The sequence below is a fragment of the Equus quagga genome, chromosome 11, assembly GCF_021613505.1.
Source record: "Equus quagga isolate Etosha38 chromosome 11, UCLA_HA_Equagga_1.0, whole genome shotgun sequence".
Lineage (NCBI taxonomy): Eukaryota > Metazoa > Chordata > Mammalia > Perissodactyla > Equidae > Equus > Equus quagga.
The window spans coordinates 111,585,984-111,601,807 of NC_060277.1; the positions used below are offsets into that span (position 1 = coordinate 111,585,984).

The window sequence follows — 15,824 nt, forward strand, 5'->3', positions numbered from 1 at the left end:
AAGGACGGCGTCGGCCAAGGAGGGCCTGTGCTGCTGGCCCCTCCCTCCCAGGCCTTGTGGGGCCGTGGGAGACCTGGCGCCGTGGGAGACCTTGAGCCACGGCCCCTCCTCCCGCCCACCCCCTCCTCGCTGCCGTCGGGCTGGCTCCTCCTTGTCGGGGCGATCCTGGGGGAGCGCAGCCGCCTGCCTTCGCAGAGCCCCTTCTCCCCGAGGCCTGTGCTCACTCCTGAGCAGGGGTTCAGGCCAGAGGGCAGCATCTCAGGTTTCTGGCGTCTCGGTTCCTGACCAGACACTTCCTGCCCCGGACAAAGTGTGAAGTGTAATTCGATTTGGAGTTACTTATCGAGTTAGGTGAGCCGCATGCACTTTCAGAATTCAGTCCTTGATCCCCGCCACCCCGCCTGCACAAATTTGCAAAATTCCATCCTTGATGTGCGGTGTCCCCATCCTTAGAAGGACACGGGGAGTCCCCGTGACATTCGTGAGGAGCTTGTCGTGGCTTGGGTAGGTTAACGGGACACAAGAAAAGTGGAGCCGAGTAGATGGGCAAAGATCTTGTTTCAAAGCCCCGCAGAGATGACGTCCCCCGCCCGCCGCCCGCTGGAGCGCAGCCTGTTCTCTGGCTGGTCCCCTGCTGCAGCGGAGCGTGGAGCGCGGAGATGGAGACCAGCTGGCCGCAACTCGGCTCTTTTCCTCTTGGATCTATTTCCTGCCTTTGATGATTTTTTTTAACTTTCCTTCACCCTTCTCTGGCCATGGAACCTGGATCCTCTTCTCAGGGGCCTGGCCCAGGATCTGCACCTTCAGGGTCTACACTCCTTCAGCCTCTCCAAGTGGCTTAAGGGCCTGTGGCCACCTTACCTCGTTCACGTCCTAGCTCTGCCATTCACCAGCGCTGGGACTATAAGTGACAAAAGCACCGTGGGCCTCAGTTTCCTCATCTGGAGTGGGGAGAATGACAGTATCTGCCTTCTAGGGTTGTGATGTTTCTGAGTCAGTGCGGGTACAGCATTTAGAATAGGTGCACAGGGAGCCCCCGTAAACGTTGGCTGTTGGGATCAGCATCGTTCCTTCCTCATTCATTCATTCATTCAACAAACGTTTAGTGGTGGCCTTGCCGTGTGCCAGGCTCTGCTCTAGACGTGGCAGTACAGGGGTGAGCGTGGTGATGAGATGCCTGGCTTCCTGATCTTTCCTGGGGGAGACACACGGTACAAGCGAGCCACAGCATTGTGGAGGCTGCTGGAGAGCAGAGTACAGGCTCAGCGAGAGGGTAGTGAGGGCAAGCCACTCTGGCCACCAGGCCCCTGGGGAGGTGGGACAGAAGGAAGGAGCTGCCCTGGTCACTCTGTCCCCTGGCAGTACCCGCGTCGGGGACTCACTCACCTTTAAGAAGCCCCCTTGCAGGTACAGGGAGCATTAGCTGTCTGGCCATGGGCTCAGGCACTCTGTGGGGTCTGCAGATGTCCCCTCAGCCCGCAGTGCAGGCTTCCCCCCGGAGGTCCTGGAGGGTGGCTGCTGGGACCCTCTGGACTGGGGGCATGGAGAGGAGGAACGCTTTGCTCAGTGGGAGGAGGACGCTGGCTAGAGAGGCAGTTTCTCCAGGAGACAGGCCTGGAGACTGGGGCGGGAGGAGGACCCGGTGGTCAGGTGCCCTGGGAGCCCCAACATCTGCCCACCGAGTGAGTCCTCCTGGATCTGCTTGGTGAGGACTGGGGTAAGATGAGGGCTGTGGCATTAGTTTAACCCCGGGAGCTTTGTCCTGGGGGTGTGGGCCTGGCTGTGACAGGTACCACTGGCTGCCCCTCTCCAGCTGGAAGCAGAGTCAGGCAGTGGCCCAGAGGCTGTTACCCCGACAGAGCTGCCTCTGCATTTGGCAGATGAGGCTGATGCTCAGGGAGGATGGAACTTGTGGGGACACTCCTGGGATGCAGAACAGGCAGCAAGACAAGCAGAGGTGGGGGGCAGAGAAGGGTGACCCCTGGATGTTGGTTTCTACGTCAGGCCTTGCGAGCCCTCTCCCGTGGCTGCCTGGGGCTGTGATGGAGTGTGAGCACCCCAGAGTTTCCCACCCAATAGCTGGCTTCTCTCTGGGGGCTGCTTCCCAGCCAGATGAGCATCCCACCCCCCTGGGCCCATGATCTGATGACAGCGATCTGATCCCGTCATCCTTGGCAGGCCCTGAGGTAGGGCAACAATTTCTCACTTGGTGCGGAAGTCTACAGATGGCTCTGCCTCGGGGCTGTGAACTACAGCTCCCAGTGCAGGTGCACAGCGGAGCGAGGTCCCCGGTTGGGGCTGGTGGAGCCCTGCCCTTCCCCCAGCTCCTGGGAGAAGGCTGGCCCAGCGGGCACGTTTGGGCAAGGAGGGGGCAGGCCCCAAGACTGGCAGAGAGAGGGCAGCTCCCATCACAGGCCGGGCCAGCTGCTACCCACCTGCGAGTGGGGAGGGCTCTCCCACCAGGGAGTGGCAGATGGGCCAGGGCTCAAAAAGGGGGCCTGCAGAGAGAAATCGTCAAGGTTCCCTCCGCTGGCCTGCCGCCCCCAGAATCACCCTTGCTGGGATGTGGGGCCTGCTGACCCTGGGCACCACCTGGCAGCACCCGGGCTCAGGCGCCTCTAAACGTCAGCCTGAGGGTGGTGCTGGCTGGGCCTCCGCTGTCCTCCCAGCTGTAAAGCCGGCCGTGGGCACTTGTGGGCCCAGCTCCACGGGCAGTGTCTTCCTTCCTTTCTTAGTGCAACAGCTTTATTGAGCTAAAACTCCCCGTACCGCGCAGTTCACCCCTGCAGGGTGTGCAGTTCAGTGGCATTTGTTCACAGTGTTGTTCAACCATTATCTCTGTCTAGTTCCAGAACATTTTCATTGCCTCAAAGGAAACCCCATATGTGTTAAACAGCCACTCCCCGCTCCCCTGCCCCTGGCCACCACCAGTGTACTTTCTGTCTCCGTGGATTTGCCTGCTCTGGACATCTCCAAGTGGAATCTACACTGTGTGGCCGTCTGTGTCTGGCTTGTCTCACTGAGCCTCGTGGTCTCAGGGTTCATCCATGTTGTGGCGTGTGCCAGGACTTCACTGCCTCTTATGGCTGCCTAATATGCTGTTGTGTGGACTCACCACGCTGGGTTTATCCATTCCTCCGTGGGTGGATGCTTTAGGTCTTTCTCGAGGAGCTGCTCTGTGCCACTCTAGTGAGGAGTTGGGGATGCCGCTGAGCAAGCCTCTGGTTCAAGGGGCTCTCAGGGGAGGAGCAGGGAGGGCGGGTCAGGAACTGCGTGGCCCCTTTCCCAGATGGGCGGTGCAGGCATGGCAGGGTGGAGGGGCCGCCAAGGGCCACGTGGAGCCAGCACCAGAACCCAAGGCGCCATCCCCGCCGTGAGGGCTGCAGGGGAACAGCAGAGCTGCTCTGGCTGGAGGACCGTGTCGGTTACTGTCCAGACCGCAGCCTTTCTGAGAACGACTGGCTTCTCTGGATCATGAGGCTGGGTATCCAAAGCAACTGAAAGCCAGGACTCAAAGAGATCCTCGTACACCGGGTTCAGAGCAGCGTTATCCACAGCAGCCGAAAGGCGGGACAAGTCAGGTGTCCACTGACGGGTGAATGGATAAACCATGGACTGTCACTCAGCCTTAAAAAGGAAGGAAGGTCTGACACCTGCTACATCATGGATCAATCTTGGGGACATCAGGCTGCGTGAAGGCAGCTGACACAAAAGGACAAATGCTGTGTGAGTCCACTTGTCTGAGGTCCCTGGAGTCATCGAATTCACGGTCAGGAGGTAGAATGGAGGCTGCCAGGTGGGGACCGGGGGGCATGTTCAGTGGCGCAGAGTTCATGCCGCAGATGAGGGAGAAGATGTGGAGGTGGATGTTGGTGATGGTCATGCACCATTGCGAATGTACCCGAGGACGCTGAAGTGAACACTGAACATGCTTGAAATGGTCAGAATTTCACGTAATGCATACGTCACCAAAATAAAGAAAATGATTCGGCTGGAAAGGAGGCGTTAGCCAGGGTGTGGGTACCCCCGCCTGGTGGCCGCTTGGGCCGTCCTTACATGGAGGGGGGTGAAGTGTGGTGGGCAGTGATGCTGCCCTGGGCCTGGAGGCCAGAGGCGGTCCTTTGTGACCTTGAGTAAGTTACTTAACTTCTCTGAGTGTGGGTCTTCCACTTTTAAAAACTGGGGCTCCCTCTTGCTCTGTTTATCTGACGAAGGTGTCCGTCCAGTCATCTTGGACGTAAATGTGAAACCTCTTATTTTTCTGTTAAGAACTTCCCTTTCCTATTAATAGCATCCGATGTAGTTTGTGTGTGAAACAAAAATTTAGGTGACAGGCTGTGAGAAAGAGTGAGGCCCCAGCCCAGGGCAAGGGTCACTGGGGGCCGTGGTTTGGACACAGGTCCTGGGGGCTGTTCAGGAGGGGCAGCCGTGCGCGTCGGTCTGACCGCCGTCATGTGGAGGGGCTGTGGGCCAGCCTGGGTGGCAGAGCCCCTGCCCCACCCCAAGAGGGGAGGCTCCCAAGACCCCCGTCATCCCACGAGTCCTGAGTGAGTGTCCTCTCTCCGTGTGGCTCTGGGGGTGCAGTGGGGGTCCCACAGGTCATTCCACCCTCACTGGAGTTCCTGCTCTGCCGCCCACTTCCAGTGGCATTTCTGAAAGAACCACTCTGGGGCCTCAGTTTCTCCATCGGTAGAAGGCACGGGACGGACTAGAATCGGTGTTGCCCTGTGTGGTGATTGTTCACCGCGTGTAGCTGTTTAAATTTAAACTGATTATAATTAAGTAAAATGAAAATTCAGTTCCTCAGTGGACTAGCCACGTTTCAAGTGCTCAGAGGTCACATAGGAAAACAGTTGGCAGTTCTTCAAACAATTAACACCACTACCCACGACCCAGCAGTCCCACTTCCTGGTGTAGACCCGAAAGAACTGAAAGCAGGGTCTCTGGGAGATCTTTGTACGCCCACGTTCACAGCAGCGTTATTCACAACAGCTGAAACGTGGAAGCAGCCCACATGTCCATTGACAGGTGAGTGGATATGCAAATTGTGCTCCACCCACACAGTGGAATATTACTCAGCCTTCAAAAGGAAGGGAGTTCTGACACCTGCTACAACATGGATCAACCTTGAGGACATTATCCTCAGTGAAACAGGCCAGTCACAAAAGGCCGAATACTGTAAGATTCCACTAATATGAGGTCCCTAGAGTCGTAGGTTCATAGAGACAGAAAGGAGGATGGTGGGGCCTGGGGGCTGGAGGAGGCGGTGGGGAGTGAGTATTTAATGGGGACAGAGTTTCGGTTTTGCAAGATGAAAAGGGTTCTGGAGGTGGACGGTGACGACGGCTGCACAACCACGTGAATGTGCTTAACACCGCTGACGTGTACGCTCCAAGTGGTTAACATGGTAAATTTTATGCTGTGTGTATTTTACGACAATTTAAAAAAAAGTCACACGTGGCTACCATATTGGGCAGCGCAGCATAGGACTTGCCATCATAGAGGAAATCCTGGTGGATGGTGCCGGAGTCGCTGGACTGTGCTGCCTCCCGGGTGGCTGGAGCCCCGTGGCTCTTCTGGAGAGCAAGCCTTCAGAGAAAGTGTCTCGGGCCAAGTTTGCCTGACAGGCCTCTGCTTTTCCCACGTGGGGGTCCTGAAGGCCGCCCCCAAGCCTCTCAGCCAGGTGGAAGGAAGGGCTCTCCTGTCACCCCTTCTGTCCATGCCTGCCGCCGTCGACCAGCCGGGCAGGCAGAATGGATGTAGCCTACAGGAGGCATCCCAGAGGAGGGCCTTGAAGGAACGACCCTCCCCTGTGCCGAAGGCCAGGCCTCCTCAGTCGGTGGGGAGGGTGGGATGGCACATTTGTGTAGTATTTCTCCAGCAGCCCTGGTGGGCAGGATGCTGGCTCTGGGTCGGGTTTCTGCAGTGGACACTGGTGCCTGTGGAGGGGGCCAGCTGGAGCTGAGGCCGGAAACCCCCTCCCTGCTGCCCCCAGGGCCCGTGGGGGGAAAGGAGGGGGGCTCAGGGGCAGCCCATACTGCTCGGGTCAGGATGGGGGGGGGGGGGGAGGAGAGGTGGGGGTGGGGCAGTCCCAGGCAGAGTGGCTCCGCCGACAGATGGAAGCAATTTTCAGTCACGTGGGGTGGGGCTGAACTGCTGCCCCGAGAAGCAAGCCCCCCCGGGCGTCTGTCTCCAGGAAGCAGCCTCGGAGCCCCACGTTCAGGGCCAGGGGTGGTGCTCAGCTCTGTTTAAGATGCTGGAGCCCATCTCTGATTGTTTAAGATGCTGGAGCCCAGCGGAGAGTATTTCTGAGGAGGAAGCTGGGCCTCCGCCCGGAATGGCCTTCCCTGGGGGGGCTGGGGTCGGGGTGGGGCTGGGCAGCGTGGAGCCCATGGCCTCAAGCTTGTGTCTGTTGGTGACATGTTAGAGGGAGATGGGCGGCCCGGGTGGGGTGCTGTGCCAGAGGAGCCACGTTCTGTCCAGCTCAGGAAGCAGGTAGTTAAGTGACTGGCTGTGAGCATATATGGCCCACACCCGTTTCTGGGATTTGTAAGCCAGTTGTCCTTGTCCCTGTTCTCTTGGTCCAGCCCTGCTGTGGGCCTGGGCAGAGGGAAGGGTGCTGGCCCGCCTCGGCTCCTCTGAGGCTCCTGTGAGACAGGTGGCTGCTGGGCTGCGAGCTGGCTGGGCCTGCGGGGGCTGCGGGGGGCAGAGTCTGGTTATTTCCCCAGGAAGTGGGAACAGTCTGTCTGAAAGCCTCGCAGTGACCTTCTGGCCTGGCCCGCTGAGTCCGGGCTTCGTGGGGCCAGGTGGGACTGGGGGGCAGGAACACCGCTTGTCCACCCTGGCAGTGGAGTGCGCCTGCCACCGCAGCCCGCGTCTGGGGGCTGATGCCCAGGGAGCCCAGCAGCCCCTCACTGCAGGTTCACCAGAGCGGCTGGCGGGGCCCGGGGAGGCAACAGGACACACCGTGTGGTCCCTTCGCGTGAGCTCAGGGTGCAGCAGACGAGAGCTCCAGTCGCCCCTGGGAGCTAGGATGGAGCCGAAAGTTCCTGGTGGGCGGAGGGGGTGGGAGGTGCCTGGACCCGCTGGGACAGGGAAAGGTGACCCAGAGAAGCCCCTGGGCACCGAGAGGATGGCTGAGGGAAGGTGTGGTGAGGGCATGTGGCTGAGGCAAGTGGCAGTGTGCTATGTCTGGGAGTGCACCGGGCACGGCTGATGTGTTCCAGCCAGGCCCTGGTGGGGAACTCCACTGTCTGGAGCACCCTGGCCCAGTGGTCCAGTGGGTGCCGTCTGGGCACCCCTCCCACCTCCAGGTCTCTGACCTGGGCATGTGGACTCTTGAGGGCAGCCAGGGGAGGGGCTGTAGAGAGAAGGAAGGTTCCGGGCTGCAGACCACAGAACCTGTTATTCTGAGAAGCCCAGCCCCCCTGCCCGTCTGCAGACCTGAAAGCAAAACCTGGCCCTGGCCTGTGGGCGTGGGGCCTCCGAGAAGTCGGCCACCTGGATCCGGCCCAGGGCGGGAGACGGGGGCAGTGCCCCCAGCAGCTGTCTAGGGGCCCTCTCCCGCCAGCCACCCCGGGGAACAGCTGGGCTCAAGAGGACCCTCGAAAGAACCTCCTGGTGCTCTCTCTCCCACCCCAGGGCTGTGGGTTGGGGGGGCAGCTGGGATTGAGCAGGCCCTGCCCAGGAGTGGCAGGAAGGAACAGGTGCTGGTTCCTCCCTCTGTTCTTCCGAAGGCTGTCCCGCCCTGAGGCCTCAGGCTGGGGCAGGTGTGGGTCTGTTCGAGTCAGGTGCAGGCGGTGGGGAGGGCCCCCATGGGTGCCCGGCAGGGTGGAGGCAGGGACAAAGAGCACTCTGCACCCTTGGGCGAAGCTCAGGCGAGGGAGGCTGAGGAGGGTTCAGGGGTCAGCCTGGCCTGGAGTCAAGGGAGGGGCAGGCTGGTGGAGACGGTTTGAGAGTCTGGGGCTGGGGCGCTCTGTGGCCAGCAGAGTGGCTGCAGGACGGTGCACAATAAGTGCAAAGGGCTTTGGCCCTGGGGCGTTCTGTGGGGGTCTCTTGGGCAACCGAGCCTCAGTTTCCCCATGTGAGAGATGGGGATGGTGTTTGGCTCCACCTAAGGATGTAGGTGCTTGGCAGATGCTTGCATAGGACCCCCATCAGCCCTCACGCCCCTGCTCCTCTTTCCGCAGCCACTGAGGCAGCTCCTGGCTGTGTTGGCGACATGGCCGACACCCCCAGAGACGCCGGGCTCAAGCAGGTGCCCGCGCCGCGGAATGAGAAGGCCGCCGTGGACTTCGGCTATGTGGGGATCGACTCCATCCTGGAGCAGATGCGCCGGAAGGCCATGAAGCAAGGCTTCGAGTTCAACATCATGGTGGTCGGTGAGTCCTGCTCCACCACCACTCAGAACCCACGCAGGGACCCGGCACGGGGCCGGCCACACAAGCTCAGTGGCTCAGTCTCCTCTTCTGTAAGAGGGGATGACAGACCCGGCCTGCGGGACAGGTAGTGAGAGGCACTGTGTGTGCATGCGTGTGCCTGCGAGGAGGGTCCCCAGCGCCTCTCGGCTCCTCTCATTAAGATCCCCTGAGATAGGGGCTGGCTTGGTGGCCTAGTGGTTTGGCACGCTCCACTTCAGCAGCCCGGGTTCGCTTCCCAGGTGCAGACCTACACCACCTGTCCGTCAGTGGCCATGCCGTGGCAGTGGCTCACATACAAAAAGAAAAAAACGAACCCCTGAGAGAGTTCCGGTAGGCCCGGCGCTGGGCCTGGGCAGGCACTCAGTAAACAGCAGTTCTCTGACCAGTGGGCTCCACTTTCTGCTTTTAGCAGAAGCGTCCCCTTGGCTGTCGAGCCCTGGACTTAGCCCTGGGTGGGGCTGACCCCCACGCCCAGCAGGCCTGGCTGGAGGCTTCCTGGTGGCCCCTGGAGAGCTGGATGGTCACTGGGGGAGGTCACTGATCAGCCCAGCCCAGACAGGGTCGGAGGCCGGGTTGTGGGGAGCAGTGGGCAGCCCCTCAGGTCCCATTCAGTCCTCACAGTGGGTGGTATCCCACTTTACAGGTGGAGACAAGGCCCAGAGAGGGCATGACAAGGTCCCTCTGCTCGCAAGGGCAGAGAGAGCAGGAGCTGGTTCCCCTCCCTCCCACACAGTGCCCCCACCGCAGAGATGCAGCCAGGGTGGAAGGGTGTCTGTTTGGGGTCCACAGACCAGGGGCAGCATCCCGGCTTTGCCCCAACCCAGCTGCGTGGTGCTGGTCCTGACTTGCCTGGGGCTTCTGCCAGCCTCGGTTTCCTTGTCCATGAATGGGGTAATCCTGACCCCTCAGGGCCAGCAGGGACAAGTGGGATAACGGGTTCAGCCCGAGGCATGGTGATAGGGGCAGGAGAAGTTGCAGAAGCAATAGGAATGATGGTGACGGTAATAAAAATAATAATACTAATATCGGGATAAACTTTAAAATATTCTGGTGGCGTCTCCCAGATGTAAGGGGCGTGGCTGGAATATTTGACATAGCTCCCGGCCTGAGCTTGGCCAGGACACAAAACAGGTGGGCAGAGGGGAGAGGGCATGCTCTAGAGCTTGGGCCAGGGATTCCCGACACCGGCCTCTGCCTCCTGGAGCCCACGCTTTTCCTTGGAAGGTTATTAGAGTCGGAAAATCAGTATAATTTAATTTTTAAAAATATGATGGTTGGCACAGCCTAAGGCAGCTGAGTGCAGGGGCGAAGCGATGGGGCTCTGAGTCTGGAGTTGTGTGTGAGTGGGTGTGTGTGCGTGTGAGAGTGCACCCACCTGTGCTGAGGTGTACCTGGCACACAGTAGGCACTTTATAAATGTCGGCAGCCATTCCCACTATTAATCTCTGAGGTAGAAGGCCATGGCTGGGGTCCTGCAGCAGGGTTGCTGGGCTCTAATCCCCACTCTGGGCTCTGTGCCTCAGTTTCCTCATGCATCAGGTGGGACAGTGACGGCCCCTGGTGGTGAGGGTGAGCTCCTGCATGTAGGACAGCGCCTGGCACCCAGGTGTGCTGTGTGAATGGAACCTGCTGTTGGGCGGCAGCCAGGCAGGCCCTAGATTGAGGGTGATTTAGAACAGGGGGCACCTTCCTGTCACAGCTGGGTCCAGGTCCCTGCCCACTGTGTTTCTCTGCCCTTTTCCCCCCTGCTGTGGCAGGGGCTCGGGGTGAGGCAAGGTTTGGGCGCGCAGTAGGGCCACAAGTGCTTCTGAGGCTCCGGGTGCCTGGGAGTCACAAGGGGGCATGGCTGATGCCTGGGGGCTCACTGGCCACTCAGGCCCTAGCTGCAGGGTCTGTTGACGTGGGCGCCGGCCAGCGGCTGTCCCTACCCTGGCAGCGAGGCACAGCTGCCCACCGTCTGGGGGCCCCGGTCAGCCTCCTGTGCCAGAAGGAGCTGACCCAGTGGCCTTTCACCAAACCCGGCAGTCACTCGACTGTAGGCTGTGCATGCTGAGTGTGCAAACACTTCAACCCAGGTGACCCCAGAGGCTGGGAGCCCAGCCCCGGGCTTTAGACCGGAACCCTGCTGTGTGGCCCAGCCACGGTTCGATGGTGGCACGTTCGCAGACGCTCCCTCCATGGGGGATACAGACCCTCCCTTCTGGGGTCCTGGGGCGGGCGCTCTCTGCAGAGCTTTTCTGTCAAACCTCATGTGGATCCCAGTGTGTCCAGCAGCTAAGAATGGAGCTGCACCAGAGGGGCCAGCCCCCACCCCGCCTCCCGACCCTGTTCTGCATCTCAGCTCCCCTTGGGAAGCCCGGGACCCTGCACGGGGCACTCTGACAACCCCTGTGGTCAGAAAAGCTGGGGTCCGGGTCCTGCCCTGCTACAGTGTGCCACGGGAACTCAGCCACCGGCCCTCCTGGCCCTTCCTGTCTCCTGACTAGCCCCTGACCCAGAGCCCTCCCTGCCCCAGGAGTGCTGGGGTTAGGGGGACGCCCAGACTCCCCTGGGTGGCAGGGCCCATGAACCGCCCTCTCCGGAGAGCCACGCTGACCAGCCCTGTTCTCTCCCCAGGGCAGAGCGGCTTGGGGAAGTCCACCTTGATCAACACTCTCTTCAAATCCAAGATCAGCCGGAAGTCGGTGCAGCCCACCTCGGAGGAGCGCATCCCCAAGACCATTGAGATCAAGTCCATCACGCATGGTGAGCGTGCGGTGGTGACGCCTTCTTCCTTCCTGCTGGGTCAGGCCCCCAGGTCCCCTGAGCTGGGGACTCGAGGCAGCGTCTCAGCGTCTCTGGGCATGTTAACTGCGGATCAGGGGTCAGGGGTCAAGGGTGCTTTCCAGGACCCTGAGGGCCCAGTTGGATCAAGCCCCCTGGAGACGAGTGAATTTTGCACCCACGCTCATGGGCAGGGGCCTACCCAGGATAACTGTCACCAGCCCCTGCTGGACTTCACTGCTGAAGGCCGTGGCCTCCCCGGCGTCACCTGGGTGTCATTGCGGGTCACCCTGGGCACCCCAGGGGGCCTCGTTGGGCAGGTCGGTCAGGCGTCAGGTGTCTTTAAGGGTCCTGCTCCCCCCTGAGCTCGGTGGGCGCTGCAATTCTCTGCAGATATCGAGGAGAAGGGTGTCCGCATGAAGCTGACCGTCATCGACACGCCGGGGTTCGGGGACCACATCAACAATGAGAACTGGTGAGAGGCTCCGGGGGCCTGTGGGCTGTGGGGTCCCCTCCTCCAGGTGGAAGAGCATAACGGGGGTGCTGTGGCCTGTCTCCTGGGCCGGAGGTACCGCTCAACCCCGAGAAGCCCCAAATCCTGACTATAGCAGAGCTCCTGGGAATCTTGCCCTTCCCCCAGCCACCCCTGGGAGGCTGGTCTGGGGGCTCTGAGATAAGGCTGTGGCCTCTGCTCAGAAAGTCAGACATGCCCAGTGCGTGTACTAGAGGACTGGGCATCGGGCCGGCAGTCAGGGCGTTAGTGACCGGGGTGAGGACCGGGGGAGCTGTCCCCGAGCGCGGGCGGGAGGGTGTCCGCAGGTGGGCTGACCCTGGCCTCTGCGCAGCTGGCAGCCCATCATGAAGTTCATCAACGACCAGTACGAGAAGTACCTGCAGGAGGAGGTCAACATCAACCGGAAGAAGCGCATCCCGGACACGCGCGTCCACTGCTGCCTCTACTTCATCCCTGCCACCGGCCACTCGTACGTCCCACACGTGGCCCCGTCCTAGGGTTGGGCTGTCCCGGGCTCTGTCCCCTCAGGACCGTCAGAATGCCTCCACGGTGCTTCCCGCCCCGGGCTGGGCGCAGAAGGCTGCATGGGGCATGGTCAGCAGCCATGGGGCGTGACGAGGCCACACGTGTGCCCCCCGTCTCATCCTGCCCTCTACCCTGTGTGGTGTCCCGCCCTCTCTCCTCCCTGCAGCTTGGGTGGGCCCACGGGTCCTGGAGCCTGGCCACCTGCATCTTAGGCCTGGCCGTGCTTCTCAGTTTGCTCGTTCTGGCCTGGCTCTGGCAGGTCCATTGAGACTCCTGAGCTATGCATCCTTAGCATTCCCTGACCCTCTCTGTGCCGGTTCCAGTCTATTAAGTGGGCACTGGTGCAGGGAGCCCGGGGCTTGGGGTCCCCCTCCCCACAGGCCCCTGTTACAGGAAGGAGTCCAGCTGGAGGTAGCCAGCCTCAACTTGGGGTCTTTATGGGCAAACCAAGCCTGGGTCCCCGAGCCCACACTCAGCAAGGGTCTGTTCAGGGGCAGGGAGGCCGGGCTCACTGGACAGGCACCAGAGCAGGGGTCTGCCTATGGGCGGACCAGCCATGCACGGCCTTAGCCATGACCAAACATCTCCCCTCCCTGTGGGACATAAGGGCTCGCCTGAGGGTCCCAGGGCAGTTGTTCTGGCTGCTCCAGGCTTCACCTCCACTGAGGCCGGTGGTGGGAAGCAGAGGCCCCAAGATGGCACTGGCAGGGCGCTGAGGGCTGGCAGGCAGTGGTGCTTCTGCCATGACCCAGCGGGGCGCCGTGTCCCCTTCCCGCTCCAGGCCTGCGAGACAGGGCTGGCTCTTCGCCATCCTAGTTCAGAGCCCCACGCTCCCTCTGTGACTTGCTCTCGGCGTGGGGAAGAGCAGCACAGCTCTGCTCCAGGGTGGGGAGATGGTGCCCACCACTCAGGTCTGTGGCAGCTTTCCCGCGTCAGACGCGGGCACGCTGGAGCCGGTGGCGAGGGGCTGGGGCGCCCTGGAGAGGTGCCAGGTGCTTGCTCCCCCGTCTCCATCCTCTCCCCTCCCAATTGAAGCCCCACAGCCCAACGGCCATCTGAGCTGGTGGCAGATGGGGCAGATGGCAGCCCCTCTCTGAGTGGGCACCTTGGGGGCCTTGGGACCCGGAACTCAGATGAGGGTGCTCGGAGCCTGCCTGGCCTCAGCGCCCCCCGCCCATGCTTGGTGGTGCTTGTGTCCGGGGCTGCCCTTTTCCTTTGTCCCTGCCCCTCCCTCGCAGCCTGGCTCAACCCACAGCCTTGGCCATTTCGGCATGTGCCTCCCACCCCGGGAGCCCCTCACAGGCACCCCTAGGGCCCCTCCCTCAGCTCCATTCAGGCCCCCGGCCACACCTCCTTCATGGAGCCGCATCTCACCTGCATTGTGGTGTTCCAGCCTCAGGCCCCTGGACATCGAGTTCATGAAGCGCTTGAGCAAAGTGGTCAACATCGTTCCGGTCATCGCCAAGGCCGACACGCTGACCCTGGACGAGAGGGTCTACTTCAAGCAGCGGGTAGGGCTCTCCCCCTCCGCCTGGCCCCCCGGCCCCCCAGCCCCCTGCCCTGGGTGAGAGCGAGGCCGGGGAGGGGCTGTCAGACGCGGCGTGCCTGGTTTTTATCAGATGGAAGAGAAAGTCCAAGAGGGAGGGTCTCCACCAGGCACTTCTCCCGCGGGAGCCGCTGCTTCCTTCCCTCTCACGGTGCCAGTGTGGCTGCGTGGGGGACTGTCCGAGCAGACGGGCGGGCCTGGGCTGCTGCTGTCTAACAGGGCCGCGCATCAGGACCGGCTGGGAAACTGGAAAGATGGAGGGGCCTGGGCGCAGTGGGCCTCTGCCTCAGTGAGCGGGAGCACAGCCCTCGAATGTAATCCCCACTCATGGCTCTGCCGTGAGCCAGGCACCAGGGATTTTCCCAGCATGCCTAGGGAAGGACGGTCCACTGTGCTCTCGGTGTGTCCACCAGAGGGAAAAGGGACGAGAAAGCCCTCGAGGCTGCCCACGGGCTTGGGTCTGTGCTCAGGGCAGAAATGACCCTGCTCACAGGGACATCATTGACTGAACATCATCCATGTTGGCAGCTGTGCCTGGGAAGGGTGGTGACAGTTTGTCGCAGGCAGGTGCACTGTGCAGGTGTTCGGGGCGGCAGTGAGAGGGTTCCAGGCAGAGCTCAGGAGGGGAGGACTCGGCCGACTGCATCATTTTCCTGGGCGTGTGAAGAGCTGAGAGGGAAGACAGGGCTCTGGGGACAGTGACCGGCTCGGGCAGCTGCAGGTCTGTCTCAGGGCAGGCAGGGCTGCAGCTGCCCCTCCTCCACTTGGAAGCGCAGGAGTTGGAGAGTGTCCAGGTCACCAGCCCCCACAGCCCGCCCTTGACCCTGAGCCTGGGGCCGCTCACGTTGCGGAGGTCATGCAGAGCGCGGGCGGATATTGACGGGCCGGGCTGGCGTGCTACATGCACGGGGCCCACATCTCTCCCCTCTGGTCCCCAGATCACGGCGGACCTGCTGTCCAACGGCATCGACGTGTACCCGCAGAAGGAGTTTGACGAGGACTCAGAGGACCGGCTGGTGAACGAGAAGTTCCGAGTGCGTGCTAGGCCGGGACGCGGTTCCCAGAGGCCCCTCATTTCTTGCTGGAGGGGATGGGTCGGGGGGTCTTCCTGCCCTAGCAGGGGGTCTGGGGGAAACGGGTAGGATGGCCTTGAGCCATGAGAACCTGTCCTTTGGGCTGGATGTCAACAGAGCCTGAATGTCCACATCTGGCCCTCTCAGGCCAAGGGTCTCAGTTCTTGGGGCCCCAGGCTCAGGGCAGCTCCTCCCAGGGGTCCAGAGGTTGGATGGCCTTGTCCGCACCTGTGGCCAACGCCCCCTGCCCCTCCCCCAGGAGATGATCCCGTTTGCCGTGGTGGGCAGTGACCACGAGTACCAAGTGAATGGGAAGAGGATCCTTGGAAGGAAAACCAAGTGGGGCACCATCGAAGGTAACCGCCAGGCGGCACCTGGGGCTTTCAGACAAACCACAAAGAGAAAGCTGCTTCTGCTGACCGACACTACGCGTCAGGGCCTGAGCTGGGCGCTCAGCACCTCATCTGTTGCATTGCCACCCAGCCACCCGGATGAGTCCTCTTGGGGAAATGAGGGTGACTTGGCCAAGGCCCACAGCCATTAGCTGACGGAGCTGTGTCTCCACCCTGATCTCCCATGGGTGCGGAAATATCCAGGGAGGGACTAGGGTGGGGACTGCCATGTTCTGGGTTCTGGTGCTGGTGTTTCATAGGCATGCTGTGTGACCCTGGACAAATTGCCTCACCTCTCTGGGCCTAGGAAAGGGCTGGGCTATATATAGGTCTGTCCAGCTCTGAGAACCAGACAGCCCTCCCACTTCAGAAGTTCCCAGGACTCCCACGTCGTAGTATCCCATGACCTCTGGGGCAGAGGGGCTCGTCTGAGGGTCCCACGGCAGCTGGTCTGTCTGCTCCAGGCTTTGCTTCTGTTAGGACAGACTCAGAAGCTTCAAACAACAGAAATGTATTCTCTCGCAGTTGTGCAGGCTGAAATCAAGGTGTGGGCAGGGGTGGCTCTGGGGACAATCTGTCAAGGTCCTCTCG

At 61.4% G+C, this 15,824-nt stretch overlaps 1 protein-coding gene across 3 annotated transcripts in view; it reads left to right on the forward strand.

The window, feature by feature from the left end:
• Window positions 1–15,824, forward strand: part of SEPTIN9 (septin 9) — a 160,741-nt gene that overhangs the window by 138,555 nt on the left and 6,362 nt on the right. For all 3 annotated transcript variants that reach the window (XM_046674609.1, XM_046674611.1, XM_046674610.1), the window contains 7 exons: window positions 8,190–8,381; window positions 11,037–11,165; window positions 11,577–11,658; window positions 12,029–12,166; window positions 13,616–13,733; window positions 14,707–14,802; window positions 15,101–15,197. In XM_046674609.1, the coding sequence (XP_046530565.1) occupies window positions 8,190–8,381; window positions 11,037–11,165; window positions 11,577–11,658; window positions 12,029–12,166; window positions 13,616–13,733; window positions 14,707–14,802; window positions 15,101–15,197 (852 nt within the window). The remainder of the gene's footprint in view (window positions 1–8,189; window positions 8,382–11,036; window positions 11,166–11,576; window positions 11,659–12,028; window positions 12,167–13,615; window positions 13,734–14,706; window positions 14,803–15,100; window positions 15,198–15,824) is intronic.